Source organism: Tachysurus fulvidraco, chromosome 1 (assembly GCF_022655615.1).
Source record: "Tachysurus fulvidraco isolate hzauxx_2018 chromosome 1, HZAU_PFXX_2.0, whole genome shotgun sequence".
Lineage (NCBI taxonomy): Eukaryota > Metazoa > Chordata > Actinopteri > Siluriformes > Bagridae > Tachysurus > Tachysurus fulvidraco.
In genome coordinates, this window is record NC_062518.1 from 30,663,756 (window position 1) to 30,683,910 (window position 20,155).

Below are 20,155 nucleotides of genomic sequence, written 5' to 3' on the forward strand. Positions count from 1 at the left end.
CTTTCGAACAGCGTTGCCGACTCCTTTCAGCAGACAGCGCATGCGCAAGAAGTTGTTAGTTGTTGCCGTGTGACGTCATGCCCCGATTTTGTATATTCGTTGAGTCGTTTTAAGCTGTGGCAAAAAAATCTAATATGCGGACCACGTGATCCTCTGTGGCAGAACAGCTGGATTAAATATATATGTATATCATTCAATCGTCTTTATCGTTTGCGTATTAACGCGTGCTGCAGGAAGACATTTTGAGCCACGTAGTATATAATAGAAAATAATCATTTTTACTCGTTTAGATCTGAGCGACTGTTCACACGTTTACCAAGAGACAACCCATTTATTTACATGTATTTACAAAACTGTATCAATGTCAAGAGCAATGACTAAAAATGAAGCCCTGTTAAAATGTTGTTAAGCTGCTTTGGATGAAATAGCTATCTTTTGATGACTTTCTGCAATTGAATAAATAAAGTCGTGTATTGGTGGCGCAGACGATGGTGAACAGTGAATTGGTGGCGCAGACGATGGTGAACAGTGAATTGGTGGCGCAGACGATGGTGAACAGTGAATTGGTGGCGCAGACGATGGTGAACAGTGAATTGGTGGCGCAGACGATGGTGAACAGTGAATTGGTGGCGCAGACGATGGTGAACAGTGAATTGGTGGCGCAGACGATGGTGAACAGTGAATTGGTGGCGCAGACGATGGTGAACAGTGAATTGGTGGCGCAGACGATGTAATCGAATACTGTGTGCCGTTGAAATGTTAAATAATTAAACATTAAGTTAAGTTTCATCATTGAGTTTAAATTAATTGTTTATATGTTGTTATATACCCTCACCTGTCTCCTCTCTTACGCTGTCAGTGTAGGGAACGTCATTTGGATGCTAACAATAGGCATTGTATTTTGTGCATGTTATGTGGAGATTCTGTGCTTGACAACATGGTTCGAAATTGGCAAAACTTTTGAAAGCTCACTTTGTTGTGGATTACTTGATTGGCATTAACACAGTCTTATATAAAAGACTTTATATATACTTTATATATTTTAACATGCTTGGACGTGCTCCATATTCCAGACACCTTTTAGGTTTCCTAAACAGAGATTAGATATGTCTCTAGCACTTTTTATTGCTGCTGTCTAAATGAACGTAGTTAAAGATTACACATTACATGAATTACATTCATTATATTTTTTATTGTAAATCGTCTATGACCACCTCATGTTGTGCTTATATTTTAAGTGTCTGAGTGGATTTGCAAATATCACATAACACATAACTAAAGGAAGAATCATAACTTCTCACTATAGTTCTTTGTAATATTCAACCTGGAGATCAATAGCTGAATTACGTTTATCTGACTTGACCTTGTGGCTGAATTTCATATTTTGCTGTACAGATCAGTGTTTAGTCTACAAGCTTCAAGATCACAACGTTTCAACATGTGTAGCCTATAGTCAGTCCTTGTGGTTTGCGTAAGCCCATGTCATGAAAAGTTGCGGGAGTCATAAAAGAAAGGCACTTCATTGAGTGTGGGAGTCAGCGGTAAAAGAAGGGCATGGGGCAGGAAGGTTGGGCCTCTTCAGTGAAAGAGAAACATGACACTGATCTACCGTAGGTGTGTCCTTTCCACCTTCAGTTAACTGGCCATTGTTTAGGCAGAGAAACTGCCGGCTTTGGTGTAAGTTTCTGCTCTCCAGTGAATATTTCCTTCTATTCAAGTACACTTAGAGCTAGCTTATACTTTTCATTGCGTGTGTGTTTCATTTCGAATGAAAAGAAGTGGAGTTTTATAAGATCTTGATAAATCATTCAGTAAGTCCTGAATGATTGAGTGTTTAAGTGACGTATTCATTTTGTGACGAATCCCCTACAACAAGGTTTCTCAACCAACCATTTCCCTCAATGAAAAACTTCTATGTTGGCTTATTCTTAGGGCTCTAGATCGTCAGTTCCTGAGCTTTCCATTGAGAGTTGGTTAGTTTTAATTCATTAATGCTGTTTGATTTCTGGTTTAAGCCCTTTTCTTAATGATTGATTTGGGATTTGCACCTCTGTGACAAAACTAATAGGACAAAAGTCACAGGCTCCCCGGATACACTTTACAAACAAAGCACTAGCTCCAGAATACTTCTCTATAAGCAGATGATTCAATAGTGCTATTTGAGTTGGGTCACTTGGTTGTACACAGTTTTGCCTCCAGCTCAGCTTTCTACGTGACCACCGTGATGCAGCACGTACAGCTCGTGATGTTATAATCTGGCCTTTAGAGCACACAATTCGAGCAGAATAACACTAAAACCATGAGGCGGGATGTCTGTTTCCATAGAATTAGAATTTCCATTATGGTTAGATTTTTGAATAGATACAATTTTGTACTTAATAATGACAGTTTGATCATATTTTATTTCCTTTTTCTGCTTTCTCAGAAATTCATGCTCATATATGTACATATCTATAAAGTCGTCAGTTATAAAGCTTCATGTGGGAAAATACCCAGAACCGGTTAGTCAGTTTAAAGGGCACAAATGGCATGTTTAAGCCTTGGCACTCAGTGACATGTACGTAAGATACAAGTAGAAAAAAGCCTTTGTAGTCTGAATGTGATATGTTCTAACATCAATAAAGAAAGGCACATGTTTTTGGTTATAAATCTCAGATAAAGGATACCAGAGGTCTGGTTAAACTTATTTTTGTGGATTTATAATGCAAACTAACAAACTAATCATCACACGTTGAACAGCTCTGTTTCTGAGTGGTTCAAGGTTTCAAGCCTTAATTTGAATGTCCTCTTGTGTGTCAGGTGATTATTATAATGAAGGCGTGGCCATTTTAGGAGATTTCCAGTGAGCCACCGTATTTGAAATTCTAATGACTGGATTTGGAGTCGGGTGGAGCCTGTGGGTAAAATATAGTCCATCTGTTACCTTGAAGTACTTTCACTTGGATAAGGTTGAAACAGAGGGACCCTGAAGCTGTAGTAAAAGGAGTCCCAGGTTTTGAAATGTAGCATGGGGTCTGATTTGGGAGCATAATTTGAAAGGTTTTAAAAAAAATAAATATACTTAATTGATTACAAAATGACAATTCAGGGGAAAAAATCAGTATGACATTTGTATTGTTAGATCCTCTATATCCCAGGGCATGTAATAAGACTGATCTGTCTTCCTCTTTCCAATGAGGATGGCAGCAAATGTCACCGAGAGAGGTTTGTGCCACAGAGTACATCACATGTTGATTATTGTCTCAGTTCTCTCCTTACCCATATGACACAGGTTTGTGAATGAGCTGTCTAACAAGCGCTTCTGGCATTATCATTGTGTGCTGTGAGATTAATCACTCTTAGACCTTTCACATGAGTGAGTCCGTGGGTGGGTTTCTTTGTTTTTTTTTTAATCACAATATTCAGAAATCATTTTAGATAAAACAATGGAGTTCAGTAATATAGGTCACCATTGTGTGATACAACACACTGTAGTATTTTGTCCATATGGAATGAAATTGAATTGACTTAAGGGCATGGAAGCCTTTGTTATCGCCACATTACTGCACAGTGGAATGAATTTTTTTCTTTGCATATCAAACTGTGGAGGTTGGGGTCAGAGTGCAGGGGCAGCTATGATACAGGGAGGGTTCAGGGCCTTACTTAAGGGCCCAACAGTGGCAGATTGTCAGTGTTGGGGCTTGAATCTATCCTTCGGTCAGCAACCCAGAGCCTTACCCACTTGAGCCACCACAGCCCCATATGTGCCCATATTTGTCCATACATCCTCTCGTCAGCAGGTAAGTGCAAATTAGCTGCAGTTAGCTTTAGGCAGCTGTAAATTGCAGCGACAGCGTTGTGTTTAAGCGTGCATTTTGCATATTGTGTAATTGTTTTATTTAATGGGTTCTTCTCCGGCACTTCTCCAGCCTCCCAGTGCTTTACTTGGAGGCTCAGACGGTGACCCATTTCCTCCACTGTAAAAGTTTTCCATAAGCTGGGACAGAAATATCACTTCTCTCCCCTAAATCCTAGAGTCAGCAGAGAAACTACATATTAGTATGCAGAGGATGGTTTTCAGAAACGCTTGCACAAGCCGCTCTCACTTCTCACTACATCAGCAATCAGCAGACCAGCGTGTCTCTCTTCCCTGGAACATTAAAAACAGCAGCCCTGCTCCCAAAGTTGATTTTGTGGGGCAATTACAAGAGCCGTGTGTGACAGTTTTGAGCTAGAGATGAGAGATGCTGCAAGGAGTCTCCTGGAGTTATTTGTTTTCCCTGAATTCAGACCAAGACTTTAGTGGCTAAAGGCAGTTGTGAATATCTTGATGTCACTTTAAGATTTCATTTAGCAGAGTAATGATGTTATGATGGCCTTCAATGCTACATCTCTGTGATTGCTGAAGATTAAGTAGTGGAACGAAAGAAATTATGTATCATGTAGATTTAAGCTGGTTCTGTTCATAGTACATGTGCAGTCGTTCTGTATATATCTAGGTTTCTACCGCAGCATTGTTGAATTCTAAAGAAGTTTTTGATTAATTTTAAACAATTAACTTAAAAAAAATGTCCTGACTTGCTCAGGTTTTGCTTACTCTGGAAGTAAAGTCACTATAAAAGTTACAAATAAATTGTATAAGTTATTAGTTTTGTACTTTTCCTGCTAGAGGCATAAAGCCATATTTAGCCATATTTAAGGCAGCTTTTTTAAAGTCAGTGTAATTCTTTGTATGGTAGAACTTGGTATACATGAGCAATATGCATGTGAATAATACTGAAGGTGTTAAAAAAAAATTCTTTTTTAAGTTAAACTCCAGTCAATATATTTGCATTCGTTCAGACATGCACTTAAAATAACTTTTTTTTAAAGTCTCTTTATTTAGAATCTGATGTACAGTGTATACAATCTGAAACTCTGCACATTATTTATTGGGAGTCGTGACATTGTTTCTATGAAGTATGAGGTAAACCTGAGACGGTTGTTCAGAGACCTCTTGGCGATTTCTTACTCGTCAGTAATGGTAGCGGTTGATTATTTTTCTGCACAACACACCCTGTTATGTCATTTTTCCTGTCCAAGCAAGACTGTACTTATTCCTGTTCCTGTTACCGTTTCCTTGGGGTGTAATTAAATACTTGCAAAGGCAAACCTGCCTGCAGTTTTAGATAAGCTACAGATGAGCTGCTGTCAATTCACTATGAAGAAAGTGGAGCCCTAAAGTGTTATCTAATCACTTGATGAGTGGCTGGAAGCTTGTTGACACCTTCTGTTGAAGGCTTATTTATATTTGTTTTATTTCAGCAATGTTTCTCATCAGTTTTTATTTTTATTTGTTTGTTTGTTTGTTTTTATCTTCAAGCTGCCAGATTGATTGTTCGCTATCGGTATCACTTATTACCTTGAGTCACTTTCCTGTGAAGGTTTTCTGGCCAACTGGAGCTTTGTGTGTAGCTTTACACCTCCTTTCACTGCTATCTTCATTGCCAGCACCACATTGTGATGACAGGTGGCTAGAGCATGTGCTACATGTCCAATGGTGACTGCTGCTGCTGCTGCTGCTGAGGTCTTAAGTGTTACATGGAGTGGACTGTGTTTTTTACACGGCTAAGCGATCGCTGAGCACTGAAAGATCGCTTCAGCGTACAACCAACACTCAATAGATAAGCTATAGGCCACTGAATTAAGCCACAGCGGCGACCTTATTTTGTTGTTTAAATGAGCGTGTTTTTGATTTTAAATGAGTGTTTATTGTTTGTCATATTTGAATTTGTTGCATCACTAGAAAATATTTTTGTTTTTTAAATGGTAAGTGCTAGCTGAAGTTTACTTTTTTGTTGTTTTGTTTTTTACATTTCCTTTTCATAATCGGAAATATACCTAACAAACAGTCATCGGCCCTCCGTTCCCCTGCACCGCCTATTGTTAAGGAGCGACCTTGGAGTTAACAGATCAGTTGGAATCCATCCTGAATGCACTGTCATAAAGTTCTCCGCTGACATGGAGCTTCTGAAATCTTCAGCTTCAGAATCTTGGTTGAAATCTGCTCAGTGCTTCAGTGTACACACCCTTCTGTGCACTGGGTTCCAGTAGGAAATCAAACCGAATACTATGCTGAGCCAATAGTCAAGATGTAGTCATCGGATTGAAACGCAGAATCCTGTCTTCAATTAAAAGTTTTGTTTGAAGCTGTTGTGAGTCATCTAAAGTTTGGTTGTGAAAGTGATCAGTAGTCCTCTGCTTTGTCTGTCAAATCCTTTTTCTGTTGATTAATCTAGAGATAATACTGCAGACTATATGCAGAATAATTCATTTAAATGTCATGACAGTTCATGGTGAAATCTCATGCAAGAAAGAAGTTTTTTTTAAAATTACTGCAAAATTGTCTACAGCAAAGAATTTAATGCTTGTTTGTTTTTAAATATCCTTTCTTTAAATGTCTTCTTTTAAAGAATTATTGTTTGCATTATTTGCTAGTAATAGTAGCATTTGTTATTCGTTCAGTTCATTTTAATAAATAAAACCAACGATGCAATTTATTTCATATTGCTTTATGGGGAAAAAAATAATTGTAATCGAAATAATACTGTTTTCATACAGTATTATTATGCACTGCAGTATCAAAAAGCCCTAATGCATGAATGTACACTGTGTGTGTGTGTGTGTGTGTGTGTGTGTGTGTGTGAGAGAGAGATTCAGACATTGCCATTCCCCTCAGGCCAGCTGATCCTGAATGTGTCTGTATGGTGAGGCCTCACACAGTCCGGCCAGAGAGCATTGAGACACACGGTGTAGGGCACAGGGCTCCCAGCCGTTTCTCCACTCCTCCCCCTGCCTCGACATAGCAGAGCATCTGTCTGATACAAAGCTTTCTGCCTTTTATACCATATATGAGATCAGTTAATATGGAGGAGACCGTGGGGAGAATGATCAGAATGATTCTCTGTTCAAACTGCTCTCACTGTACTTTGCTTAAGCAGTGAATACATTGTGCAAAGGTTTATTGTTTATTTATTTATTTATTTATTTATTTTTACCAGAGTGTAGATTAGCATGGGAAAGCTAGAGTTTGACAATTTAACGATGGGAGGAAGATCAGGCCCTGACGCTTTTACTGCAACTCTTTTTTAAACCTGGGCTTTTTTATTGCCAAGAAATGTGACCTCAGCTTTCCAGAGACAAAAGAGCTTGACAGTCTGCTTGTGTGTGTGAGAAAGGAAGGCTCCAGGAGGGGAAAAAAGAAAAGAATGGAAGAACAACCTAGGCTTAAAAGCCTTGAATTACCCACCTGCCCTCTGTCTAAAACATAAGATAGTGAAGTGTAACTGGTGGATTTTAATGTAGAAATGGAATTGTTCAAGCTCCCCAATGGCTCATATAGTGAAGCCAATTATGTGTTTAAACTTTGTATCAGATGATTGTTTTTAGCCATTTTATTTACATTTTATGTAACCTGTTTTGATAGTGTACCACTGACCCTAAACACACACAGGGTTTTCCTCATTGTGACAGCACTTTCTTTTCTCTCTGATAAATGTGACGCAGTGTATGGACATGGCTGCTAGACAAGTAGCATTTATCACAAGTGTACACAGATCTTTTTTGCATACGTTATATGCTCATGTATATAGTGATTTTACCGCTGCAATTCGCTGTAAATTCACTTGCGCTCGGATCACTTGCGCTCTACTGTCTTCAGTCCTGACGGTTGTCACTGCATCAAGTCACTCCAAATTTGCATAAAGTTAAACATTTTATCAACTTTCTTATTTAGCTTGACACACTTAATACAAGTCACCAGAGGTTGCTGTCAGTGATTTCGGAAGTTGTGAGCACTTCTTGAATATGAGCGGTCTCTGGTCACTTCCCTCCTAGTCACAAAGCCAAAACATTTATAGTTGACACCTTCCCATATTGACCTTTAAAACAATGGCGTTTTCACGCATGCACTTTTGCCTTCATGCTCTGAAAATGACTAAAAAAAATGACAGCCATCTTGCATTTGCAGAGTTAAAATTGTGTAAAACCCCATCATTTGAAGTTATGCTTTAAAATGTGTGACTCTGATTTTGTTCTTTTGTTTTATATGGATACAGAAAGGCTCTATAGCAACAAGCAGGTGCTCTCGAACAGACCCCCCGCTCTTTGGTGCAGCACGAACACAAAGCATATTGTGTATTCTGCTCTGCTGCTACCTGCAAACCTGAGCAAAACCAGTTCTGAAATAAGGAGGGCCTGTTACTCAAGACGATCACGTGGCATTGAATTACGCAATTGTTTGACGATTTGGGGGAAGTTAATGTCTACCTGGTGTAATTAGAAATGGTTCTACAGCATTCATGTTTTTTTCTTTAATAAGCATTTTAGTGAGTGTTAGATCTTGATGTTCTAATACACTTTTCTTTTATAGACATGTTCACACTGGTTACTGACAGTTGTATTAAGTGCAAATAAGAGCCTAAATGACAGTTCAAATATTGTAAAGCTTATACCCCTTTTCCACCAAAAAGAACCGGGTGCTGGTTCAAAGTTGGTTCCACTGGCGATCCTTCTAAGAACCGGTTTGCATTTCCATCGGCTAGAGAGCCATCACAGAGCCGAATCTGACGTCACTGTACTCGTTTCCCAGCAACATTAGCGCAGCAGCGGCAAACACAACAACAATGCCGGATGTTGCTTTACTGTTAATGCTCATGGCATTGTGAACCTACATTGGCATCCAAACGCGGCGAATCCGACTCGTACGTGCAGCTCCATGTAATTTGTATAAACGGAGGTTGTAATCGAGAAAGTACATAACATTTATTTTATCATTTTTATCAACACGGAAAAAAGTTATCCTTAGCATGGAGCTACCTACTATCATGTGTGCTGATAATTGATCATATTGCGGTAAAGTAAGTGTATTAAACATAGGTATACTTAAGGTACATTATCAAATGCACTAAGAGTAGCCCAGCCCCTGACCCAAGCGGTTCTTAAGTCTAGACCAGCAATGTTTTGGTGCTACTTAAGAACCACTTTTTCTGTTTCAGAGCCGGTGCTTTGGCTGTCGAAAAAGAAAGAACTGGTTCTAAATTAGGCTCTGGCTCCGAACCAGCACTCAAACTGCCTCGGTGGAAAAGGGGCATTAGTGCTACAAAATGTCACTTGCGTCGCCTCGTGTCAGAATAGAACAGGTTAACAGGTAAAATGGGGGTATTGCTAGCCACAGCCTTTTGACTGTGACCATAGCTGCTTCATCAAACCTCAAGCTTGGCTTTAGAGCTGCCTGTGCATCACCTGCACTCACAGAGACCATGTATTTATAAACTTGTTTCTGGCAACCGGTCAGTGTCCTTTCTCCTGGATTTTCAGACTTGCACAGATACCAGCCTGTGTATGTTTTTAATAAGTGTAAATTAGTCATAGTGCCAGTTGCTATGACAGCAGAAGCGTTTACCTGTCTGTTTGCGTGTGTGTGTTGACAAGACTTTGCCCCTATTGCACATTCAATGCAATTCAAACATTTGCACATAGATGTGTATTTGCTGCTGAAACCGTCGTTGAATTTTGTTTGTCCTGTTATTACTAGAGTTTATAAATCAAATGACTGCTCAGCTCTAGTTCTTTTAAGGTAGAGGTGTGCAGAGGCGTCCAAAGGCATTCTGATTCCACCCCAATCCTGCTCCCACTTCCCCTGAATATTTTTGGTTTTTCTCGTCTGCAATATTTTCCAAAAATAAACCACTCTGACTGTAAAGGCCTTAAGGTGCAGCACAGCATTCCTGAAAGTGTAGCAGTGGATCTGATATGGAAAATACAAAGATGGGATTGTTGTTTCCAAAAAAAAAGACTTTATAAAAAACAATTTAAATGTGTTAAAAAATCTTTTTAAAATGAGGGAAAGTGTCATTTATGTATCAAAATGCACGAAGTATCAAGGACACTTGCAGTTCCATCTATGCTTTACACAAAAAGGATACCAGAGGCAAGTTCCTCGCCTGCTCAGGAAAACGGAACTTGTTAACTTTAGCTGGTGGCATGTAACATTATAATTCATTTAAATATATCTTTTTAAACATATAAGCCAACTATGGGTGTGCTACTTTTTTTTTTTAAATGAGCAGACCTGCCTATTATTACACAGTTTCCATGAACGGACACCACAGGACCTTTTCAGTTCCTCAAAATGTACTTCCATAACCAAACAGTGTCACACGGTATGGGTTTTTCCTGTGTATTTAAACCAGATCTCGCTTTAGAGGCTATAGATGTACTGGTGTAAAAGGTGAGTAGGCATGTTTACAATATGTCAGTGGCCTACATGTTTTGTTTTATTGTATTCATTTTCTCCACCTTTCCACCTCTTTCCAATAGGCTAGACCACTTGTTCAATATAAAATACAAAAGATTACCCTTATATACCCCATAGGACTCTTCATAGTGTCTTGTGTAACATTTTATTTGTGTTACTCTACATTGCCCACTGTATTGGAAGACCATGATTCACAAATTTGTGTTTTGATTTGTTGCCATCCCCTAAATTCGATCACCTGCCAATTTCCAACCACTTTCCAGTTTCTGAGAGACATGAAGCCAACCAACTGCAACTTTTCCACCTGCGGCATCACAAGCACAATACTGTCTCGCCCATGCAGAGTCTCTGTGCTTGAGATTGACAGGAGAGACCTGCAAACCTGCAAATCTCCAGACAGTAGGAAAAACTTCTGAAGAGCTTCATGAATGAGATTAATTCATTCTACAGCCTCTGTGCCTGAAAACCTAAATGCTTACACCCGAAAGAAAAATTTCTTAAATTTAGATCATTTTATTGGCCTGCCAGTCTGTCTGCTTGTTGTCATCTTTTGTCCATTTTTCTATTCCTCCCTTTTGAACCTCTTGTGGAATGTGAACTGTATCCCCCGGCAACGAGACTGTAAGTAATGAGACCCTAAATACGGTGAATCAGATCTCTGGCAGCCAACGCACATCATTTTGATCTTGAGAGAAAGAACTCCTCTCTTCTGGGGTATTACCAGACTCTCGTTCTTTATCCTCCAAACCACACTGTCTTCGGCTTTGATATACTGACATCCTGAGAAGGTTAAGCCAAGGAAGATGTGAACCCTTTCATGTTACAGCCAAGGTGTTCAATAAGTAATCTCTTCCACAGTCTTGTGCTGTCAGGTTGAAGTGTTGTTGCCAAGGGAACAGCAAGGGATAAGCCACTATGGTATTGTGTGAGTATAAAACTTCAGCATTAATTAGCTACACATTCGTCTCTTTGGGATCATCTCGTCTCTCTACGGATTTACTCTGCAGATTTCAGATATTTCCCAGAGCATGGGAGTTGATCAAGGAAGCTGTGCAACTTTGCATTTGACTCGATGATACTAAGTACTGATGACAAGTAGCAACGTAGGACCTGACATAAACTAAAATCACTGCACTCCAATTGAATTGAAGTTTGTTTGATGCGAATGTAGGTTGAAGGTTGTATTGCGGTGTTTACGTTTGTTGCACCTCAGCGGGGTTGAACTCGTGCTTGGCAGTTAATAGAACCCACTTTGCCAGGAATTGGGCACTCTAGTCCAATGACTCATTGTTTCCTCTGTCTCAGATTCAGAATCTTTGGCTCAGAGTCTCCTGATCAGAAGAGTTACTCCCACAGGGTGTTTGTAAATGAATTTGGTGATATCTACTCCATGACTCAGTATTATTTGTGTTATCTGATTTCAACAGAAGTTCTCAGTCAATTGTATAATTTGGGTTGCGAAATATTCCAATAATCTCTTTTTTCCATTTCTATAAAGATATATGTAAGTGTTCAGGCCTTTCTGTGATTGCAAGCTGAAGATTTGGTCAGTGTCTCTATCTCTTAGTCTGTGTTGTGGAATACTCAAATGAGTATGAGTTTTTTAATGAGTTTTGGAATACTCAAAGAGAAACTGCAGGACAACTGATTGTATTGTGCTGGAGTAACCCAGCAGCTTGGGTAAAAAAAACAAAACTGCGCTACCATTTTCATGAATGTGATTGGTCATCGAATGTTGATCAATTTGCTAGACAGCTCAATCACAAGGTGAGTCACAGTGTCTGAATTTAAATGTCATTGTGCCTATAGTAACTAATATACTTTGTATTGCATACAAACAGATTTTTTGTGTTATTTTACAAAGTAACGTGCAAAAGAAAAATGCATATAAAGGTGTCCTGCCCTAGCTGACCATGGATTGATGGCTGCTCATTCATTTGTAACCCTTTCAGATGTCATCTGTCCTTGCTGTAGATGGAGTTTTATATCGGGCCTCATAAAAAGAAATCGCTTCTGAAGAGCTGCTGGCTAAATTGTGTCATTGTTATATGGCAGAGCAGGTCAAACTCATTCCTGTGTCCAATCGACCCGACAGAGAATTAATTCGATTAGAAGCTCACATACTTTTTTCATGATGTAAGTGCATAGAAAAAACCTTATCAACTGTTTTGCCAAAGATGAAGCTCAGATTACAGTTTGAGGACCTGTTCATGCAAGAAATTCACTCATGTATGCAACACTCCAGTGTTTCTAATTCAGTCCTGAGCTAACTGAAGCTTGTTCTCACCGTGTTCATGTGGATTACTTGTAGGTTCTCCCAGAAAAATCTGTCCCTAGGGAGCACTACCAGTGTTCCCATGATTAGCTCCTTTTACACTGCAAATGGATAATGAGGTCCCTGAAGTTGAACATTATATCATTTGAACATTATAAAATCCTAAATAAAAGTTGTAGTTTTGTAGTTGATTTTGTAGGCCTTGTAGTTTTTGTTGATCAAAAGCATGTTTTATTCAGTTAAAGATTCTACAAAGTCCACAGGAACAAGTGAAATAGGAGGAGAAATAACTTTCACATGTGAATCCAGCACATCGTTATAGCTGGAGCTCGAGTTTCCCTAGAACCAACTGTTAAATAAGGCTTGGTTCCTGCCGCGAGGAAGGCTAAACCTGATTGGCTATTGAAATTGGGGCGGGGCCACTTTAACTCCAACTTAAACAATGCTTAATGTTTAACCACGTTATACCTGCTGTGTGTAGTATTTAGAGTTGCAAAGTTTCACTGTATTATACTGACTTTGCATCACAGCAGCAGATGAGTTTGAAAACGTGTTTGAATAATTTACATATTTTACAGTTATTCAACACAAGAACCTAGTTCAGTTTACAATAAAGAGTTCAAAGTAAAAAGGAAAGCAAGAACAAAAGTATACTTTTGCATTCATTTTGAAATATTGACGCGTTAAGTCTGAGACTGCTTTCACTTTCACTGCTTTCAACTTCTGCAGCTTTTTCATTTTGCAGTGTGCTGTGATTAGTGCTCAGCTATATGGTTGCAAAGGATTGTCTAGTTGCAAACCTCAACATGAATAAGTGAAGAGGCAGCCTGCTTGTACTTGTCCTGTCTTTTTATCAGGATCGTACAATCTCTTAGTGGTTTTCCCATCTTGCAGTTAAACACTTAATGATTAATATCACTATAGAAACCCATTGGTGTTTGGATGATGATGTTTGATTTTAATAGGAGGAGGCTAGTACAAGGCTGAGACACTGTTTCCATTGTGCGGCTTTACAGTGCGACTCCTCACACACACCACAGAGCTGCTCTGGGACGTTTCTGGAAGACCGTTGCCCTCGTTACCCTGCGTCACCCTTGACAGTCGAAGGAAAAGGCGTGGAGAATATTCATTGTTAAGAATTTTTATGAGTGTCTCTTGTTTGTAGAGGAAATTGTTTCTGGGCATGTACGTAATGACCGGACCTGTAAACTCGGGTTTGAGCCATTGTCTTCCTGACAAACCGTGACTGTCCACACTGCAGGTGTTTTTTTTTTTTTTTTTCCCCCCTTTCCACCCAGATGCCAAGTGACTTAGAAAAAAAAACTGCCTATGTCTAATGATGATCATGTGTACATTCTAACAGTTAGCCTATAAGCCACCTTAAAGGCCATGTTTCTACACTTAAACCATTTTCATACAGGCCTCTGTAATTCTGCGCTCAACCTGGGCTTATTTTCTGTGTTACAGAATGTACACAAGTGTTAAATAGTCATAAGAGAACTTTCTCTCAATACATGGTTGCTGCTGTAGCATGGCTTCCGGCAGGAAAGTTTCAAGAGGAACGTACACTGGCGTTTATCTCACTTTGATCATGCACTCGGCCAAGATCTTGTGGCCAAATCCCTCTAATCTCTCATTCATGCATCAAATCGAGTAACTGATGAGGAAGATGAACACGGAAACTAAACCATACTTTCTTTTTCCTTCACATTCTCCATCTCTTAATTTCTTAGAGGGGAAAAAACCTATTTGAATTCTTCCTTCTCTTGAGCATGTGTATATATTTAAACACTAAATTATGAACGGCATGGAAACAGTAATGATGGCTTCTCTCTGTTTTCCGCTCTAGGCTTTTGTGGAATAAGCTTCTGTTTTGGCCTTATTTTACACTTCTATCCCATATTATTTGCTGTTTGGTCTGTTATTTATTAACTTATTCGTGGGCACGTGGAGGGCGTGGGCATGTGGAACCAAACATTAAATGATAAGACTTGTAAACATGATGTTATTTAACAACGCTGTAGGTACGTTTAGTGCATTTATTTTGTTTTTCCATAACTGGCCTGGGATCTACATTGGTACCAGGCTGGAGTATCTATAAAATGACACGAGTGCCATCCGACCACAAACCAGCACTCCGGACCTGAAATCAGTCAAATATGTTTACTGAGCCTACTTAACACTTGTTAATGCCAAACCATGACTGCAAATAGTTATTTTCAAGTCACATACTAAAGCTGTAATAGCTTTATTAGCATTATCTTAATTAACAAGACTTGCCTTGCACCAGCAGTGTTAATTACTGCTTCAACAGTGAGCTAATTAGATTTCTAAGTATTAGTCGTGAGCCGTTTCTTAGGCACATACAGTCCCTCTAGAGCAGGAATTATCATGTATAAGGTTTTGTGGCCAAACCAATACCCCTGTCACTTTTAAAGGTCTTGTGTGTGTACATGTGCATACTAATTGAAGGGTGCAAATGTCTCATGAAAGAAGTTGTAACAGTGCTTGTATAATGTGTCCCAATAACATGAAATGCTTTTGTAAATTATATCACAGGTGACAACATCTATAATGTGGGCATTGCATAGAAGTTTTTGACCCTTTGTTCCAGAGATAAACAAAAAATAAACCTAGTTCACTAAAGCCATAAAATATACGGGGCAAAAAAGTAGCACATCTGCTTTTAGTAGCTGTTACTTTCACTTCACACAGACCTTACTGATGTATTTTGTCTTGTTTATATTTGACCTGTGAACTCGAAAACTTTGGTCTTGTGAGCTGTTCGAGGAAAAAGACAGTCTCTTTATATATTAACAAAAAATGATGTGGGCTTGTCTCACTGTTTCCTTATATTCTCTCTGCCAGTTTTGAACTAATTGTCTTGTTAGCTGTCTTGGCTTCTGTGTTGTGTTGTTATTAGAGCTGGAATATAAAATATGATGTCTGGTGTGAAGGCAGCTGTTATACAGCATATGTTTAAGTGAAAGCACATTTCAGTTTTCAGAGCCATGATGAAAGACTCAAAAAGGCCAACGTTGTCCTATCTGTGACTGTGTGATCACAACACGCTGCCTCACCTGTATTTATACTCATGTGACAGTAAAACAGCACGTGTATAGGAAAGCATGACTATAGAAGGTGAATGATGTTTACATGGATATAGGCTTTTAACCAATGAGGGTACTCGCTGTCTTGGTGTTCAACTATCTTTATATATCTTTACACAAATACATAAATGTAAGCGAGTGTGACTAGTAGCTCATTTCTACCAAAGCGTTTAAAGAAAAGTGAGTGAAATCCTTTAGTTTCATTGTACTCCTTTGTCTCTTTCAGGCACGTCCAGCCATGATTGAAGACAAAAGTCATCGCGTGACGGACTATTTTGTGGTGGCCGGACTGACGGACAAGTCCACACCACTGGAGCAAGATCTGTCCGAGACCAAATCGAGTGGCCCTAAAGCTCCCATCACTGACCTAGCAGTGATCAACAAGTCAGCAGGTGAAACAGTGCCAGAGGGTTTTACATGCATCGAGAGCACATACAGTGGCCAACCGGCCAACCTCAACCACGGCAGCCTGAAGAGCCCCGAACTCTTCCTGTGTTACAAGAGAGGCCATGGAAAACCTCCCTTAAGCGACATTGGGTGAGTATCTCATGAAAAAAGTATGTATGGCTAACTCTGTGTATAAATATGTAATATATATTAGAACACAAGTGCAGCAGAGAGTGTCTTTGATGAGTGCATTCTACTCGTTTTAAGTGAGTTGGATCATAACCTTGTTATTGTATGGAGTTAGAGAGCTGTTGTGATCTATAGGACATCAAAGCATTGAATCTGGAATCTGTAAAATAGCTCAACACAACCCAAAGATGCACTTTAAGTTTATGGAGGTTGAGCTAGAACCAAATACTGATAAAACCTTATTAATTTGTCTGTTACGTGTCTGCTAGCTTACCTTTACATTCAGTTTATTGCATTTATTACATGTATAATGAATAAAAAAAGTTTATACAGACCTTTATGTTTTTGTGATGTGAGGTGGGGGGAAAAACGGCAAGATTAATCACATGAGAACGGTTTGCGACCCTCAGTGAAAAAAATGACAATGTTTAAAAATGAAGTGGAAAAGAATCAAATAAAGAATGAACTCATCATACATCAGTATATACACCTTTAAACTAATAATTTGTTGTAATACCTTTTAATTTTATTAAACCACTCAGTCTTTTGGGGCGTCTCCTGTGCACATTGCCCCATTACGGTTCCATGGTACATCTAATGTTTTGGAAACTCCTTTATTACCCGTCTTCTGCTCGATTCCTTTCAACAAGTGAGAGATCATGCATGCTTTAGAAGCTCTTTGTGAACCGTGGCTTCAGCAGTCAGATGTAACCAAGATCTTTATTTGGGGTTAGTTGAGTATGATTGGTTCATTCTGAACACAGTCACACCCCCAATTCTAAGTGTGCAACAATGTGTGTGTGTGTGTGTGTGTGTGTGTGTGTGTGTGTGTGTGTGTGTGTTATTTTACTTTATCTTATCCCCCCCCCCCCCCAAAAAAATTTCAATTACTTAATTTTCTGACATGATTTGACCTGTTTCTTCTTTTTTTTATCACAAAAAACCTGCCATTTTAACCAAGGTGTGTAAACTTTTATATCCATTGTAGCATGCTAAAGTGTATGTCAGTAGTAGTTAATGTGATATGTGTCTGTTTTAAGCATCGTATTACATTACTGCAGTGTTATGAGCTTGAGCAGCAGGTCACAATGATGGGTTGCCTTTTTTCTTTTGGAATCTGTTGTATGATGTATGAGACCTGGAACTGACTAATGGGTGGAAAATTGTTTACAAAATTTCTTACAAGCTTGTAATATACTATAATTATTTCTGTTTACAGTATCTGAAATGCTGTAAACACACAAGGATGTCTGAGGAGCTCAGCTATACAGCTGAAAAGTTGTTCACATATGAATTTAGTTTACTGGTGATTTTGTAGACTCTTTAAAAAATGCAATTTTGCTTTCTTTCTTTCTTTCTTTATTTATTTATTTATTTATTTATTTATTTAAAATTTATTATGATTATTTTTATTTTGAGTGTTTGACACTAGCATATAAGGCACCATATAACCAGCAAGTCTTACAGATATATTGGTGTATAGCTTACAAACAGCAGGTGCACGTACGTTTCATTCAGTTATTTACTTCCTTTTTTGGTTCGTACTTTACTGACTGTAGTGCCGCAAACGGTGCAAGTGCAGACCAGATGGTGAAGCTGACAGTTAGCGCTCTGTTTATCAATAGACAAAGAACACACAATGCTGGCTTTGGCAGTTCAGGCTAGGGCCGGGAGAGCTCTTGCATCATCTTTAAGTCTTATTCTGCTTATTGTACACATACAGAGAAAGCGGTGCCAGGCTGCATGAATGAACACTCATATGCACTGTGCAGCTCAATGCTATCTGTCTCTCATTTTCTCCTTCTTTCTCCCAATGTTTACCTTCCTCTCAGGTTCTAAGGTTACATCAGCCTTTTTCCTATTGCCGATTGGCAGATTTAGTTATTTGTCTAAACTGACTAGAAGCAACTTTTCTTTCGAAAATTAAAGCCACTGTAAACACATCCTACCTCTAGTGCTTTTTTATTGCATGAAAGAAGCAAATTGCATGGTGCAGTGCCATAGGAAAATGCCATATGACCCACGAGGCCAGACTTTCTTGAGTGTAAACAGAAGATTAAATGTCAGACTGAAGATGTGATCCAGCAATTGCTAATGCATCTGATAGCCGTGTGTTTGTGTGTGTGTGTGTGTGTGTGTGTGTGTGTGTGTGTGTGTGTGTGTGTGTGTGTGTGTGGCACAGGTAGATACCATTACAGTTTTTAGAGTTGTGTAGTCTATTATGAGTGATTTAAGTCTAGAAGGATTTTTTGTTTTTTAGAAGGATCTTTTATACGAGATTCGACAACAATCGTTGTGTCTCTGCAGAATCGTGGATTTGTTTTGTACTGTATGCAGTGGTGTTTTTATTGTGCTTTTAATCGCAGCACTGTAGTCATGTTAACCTCAAATTGTTAACCATAGGGCTGAAATTCAGACTCATGTTAATTCTTCTGTACGGATTTAATCATGAAAGTTATTTATTTATTTTTTTATGGCTTAGAGTTTTGCAAATTAGGTAATAGTGCCAACTGGTGTTTTAGATTTAGAAGGTAAGGATGAACATAATAAGGTAGAATAAAGGTACTTGGTCTAACTCCTCACAAAGTCTGTATCCATGTTCAGCTCCGTAAGGCTTTAATTACATACCGTATTTGTCTGTTTCTGACGTTAGTTTAGTAAACATTCTTTGCTTTGTGGTTCAAGGTTATTTAGCACTTCTTCATAGTGTGCCATTACGAGCAGAACAAGTTGATGCCAAGCACAAATTAGAGTGCCAGCTCCTCAAATTGATTGCCGTCTGCTGCTGCGACTTTCACTGTGATTCGCATTAAGCCTCTGTTATTGCCAGAATTCATTTCACGTGTCTCACGGACACCAAGACGAATACTTCGTGTTTCCCCATACACACAGCCCATATTCTGTTCTTTTATTCAGTAATAACTAATTATCCATCAACTATAAATCTGCAATGTATAGAAGACAGAAGAGTAACTTGTACAAAACAAATGATCCAACAAAAACAGATTTCTGCATGTAACTGCAATTCTCTGACTTTCTGAAGAGAACTAAAATCAAGTGAAATACATTTCATATAAATGTATCTTTATTTATTTTTTACTTTAAGTTTTTATACCAGCTAAATAACTAAGGCTTTAACAAATTGCACCCAGAAGCAGATTGTTATCCTCGTGGCTGTCATGTAATCATTGCTTTCTCCTTTACTCTCAAATCAGACTTGCTCAGGAGTATAAAGCTGTCCTGCGTTTCCCTCTAGACACAAGTTTAGAAGGCTTAAAAATGACTCACATCTAACGTGCCTATTATTATTTCTCTCTCTCTCTCTCTCTCTCTCTTTTAGCATTTGTACTTTCCGTAAAATGGTACAAAAGTACAATCATGACCATGTTCTATAAATATTAAGTAAAAATATTTTCAGTATGAAATTAAAAAGAAAATATGTAGTGTATACACTGCCTGGTAAAAAAAAAAAAATCACACCATCTAGTTTTAACTAAACAAATAGGCGAGTCTCCCATTAGATAATTACTGCAGTGTTTTAAATGTTTCAGCTTTGTATTTCTAAAACAGCTGGAGCACGATGCAATCAGTGAGGTTAAACAGCAAAAAAGGTTTCAGTTTGCTAAATGAACATAAAGATTGGACTCTGGGGCAATGGGGAAAGGTCATGTGGTGTGATGAGTCAAGATTTGCCCTGTTCCAGAGTGATGGGCGTAAGAACATCAGGGTAAGAACAGAGCGGTGCATCACTTCATTTGCATCATGCCTAGTGTCTATCGTACAAGTTTGTTCTGGGTATCTGGGGTTGATCAATTGGTCAGGTCTGGGTTCAGCAATGTTTTGTGCCCAAACATGAGGTCAGCTGACTACCTGGAATATACTGAATGACCCACAGTGAAATTCTTAGTGCTCTTCAGA

At 38.8% G+C, this 20,155-nt stretch overlaps 1 protein-coding gene across 2 annotated transcripts in view; it reads left to right on the forward strand.

Annotated features, from left to right (window-relative positions):
- The window catches only part of dennd4c (DENN/MADD domain containing 4C), a 47,262-nt gene that overhangs the window by 833 nt on the left and 26,274 nt on the right, over nt 1-20,155 (forward strand). For both annotated transcript variants that reach the window (XM_027169084.2, XM_027169085.2), the window contains exon 2: nt 15,888-16,198. In XM_027169084.2, the coding sequence (XP_027024885.2) occupies nt 15,900-16,198 (299 nt within the window). In that variant the 5' untranslated portion in view covers nt 15,888-15,899. The remainder of the gene's footprint in view (nt 1-15,887; nt 16,199-20,155) is intronic.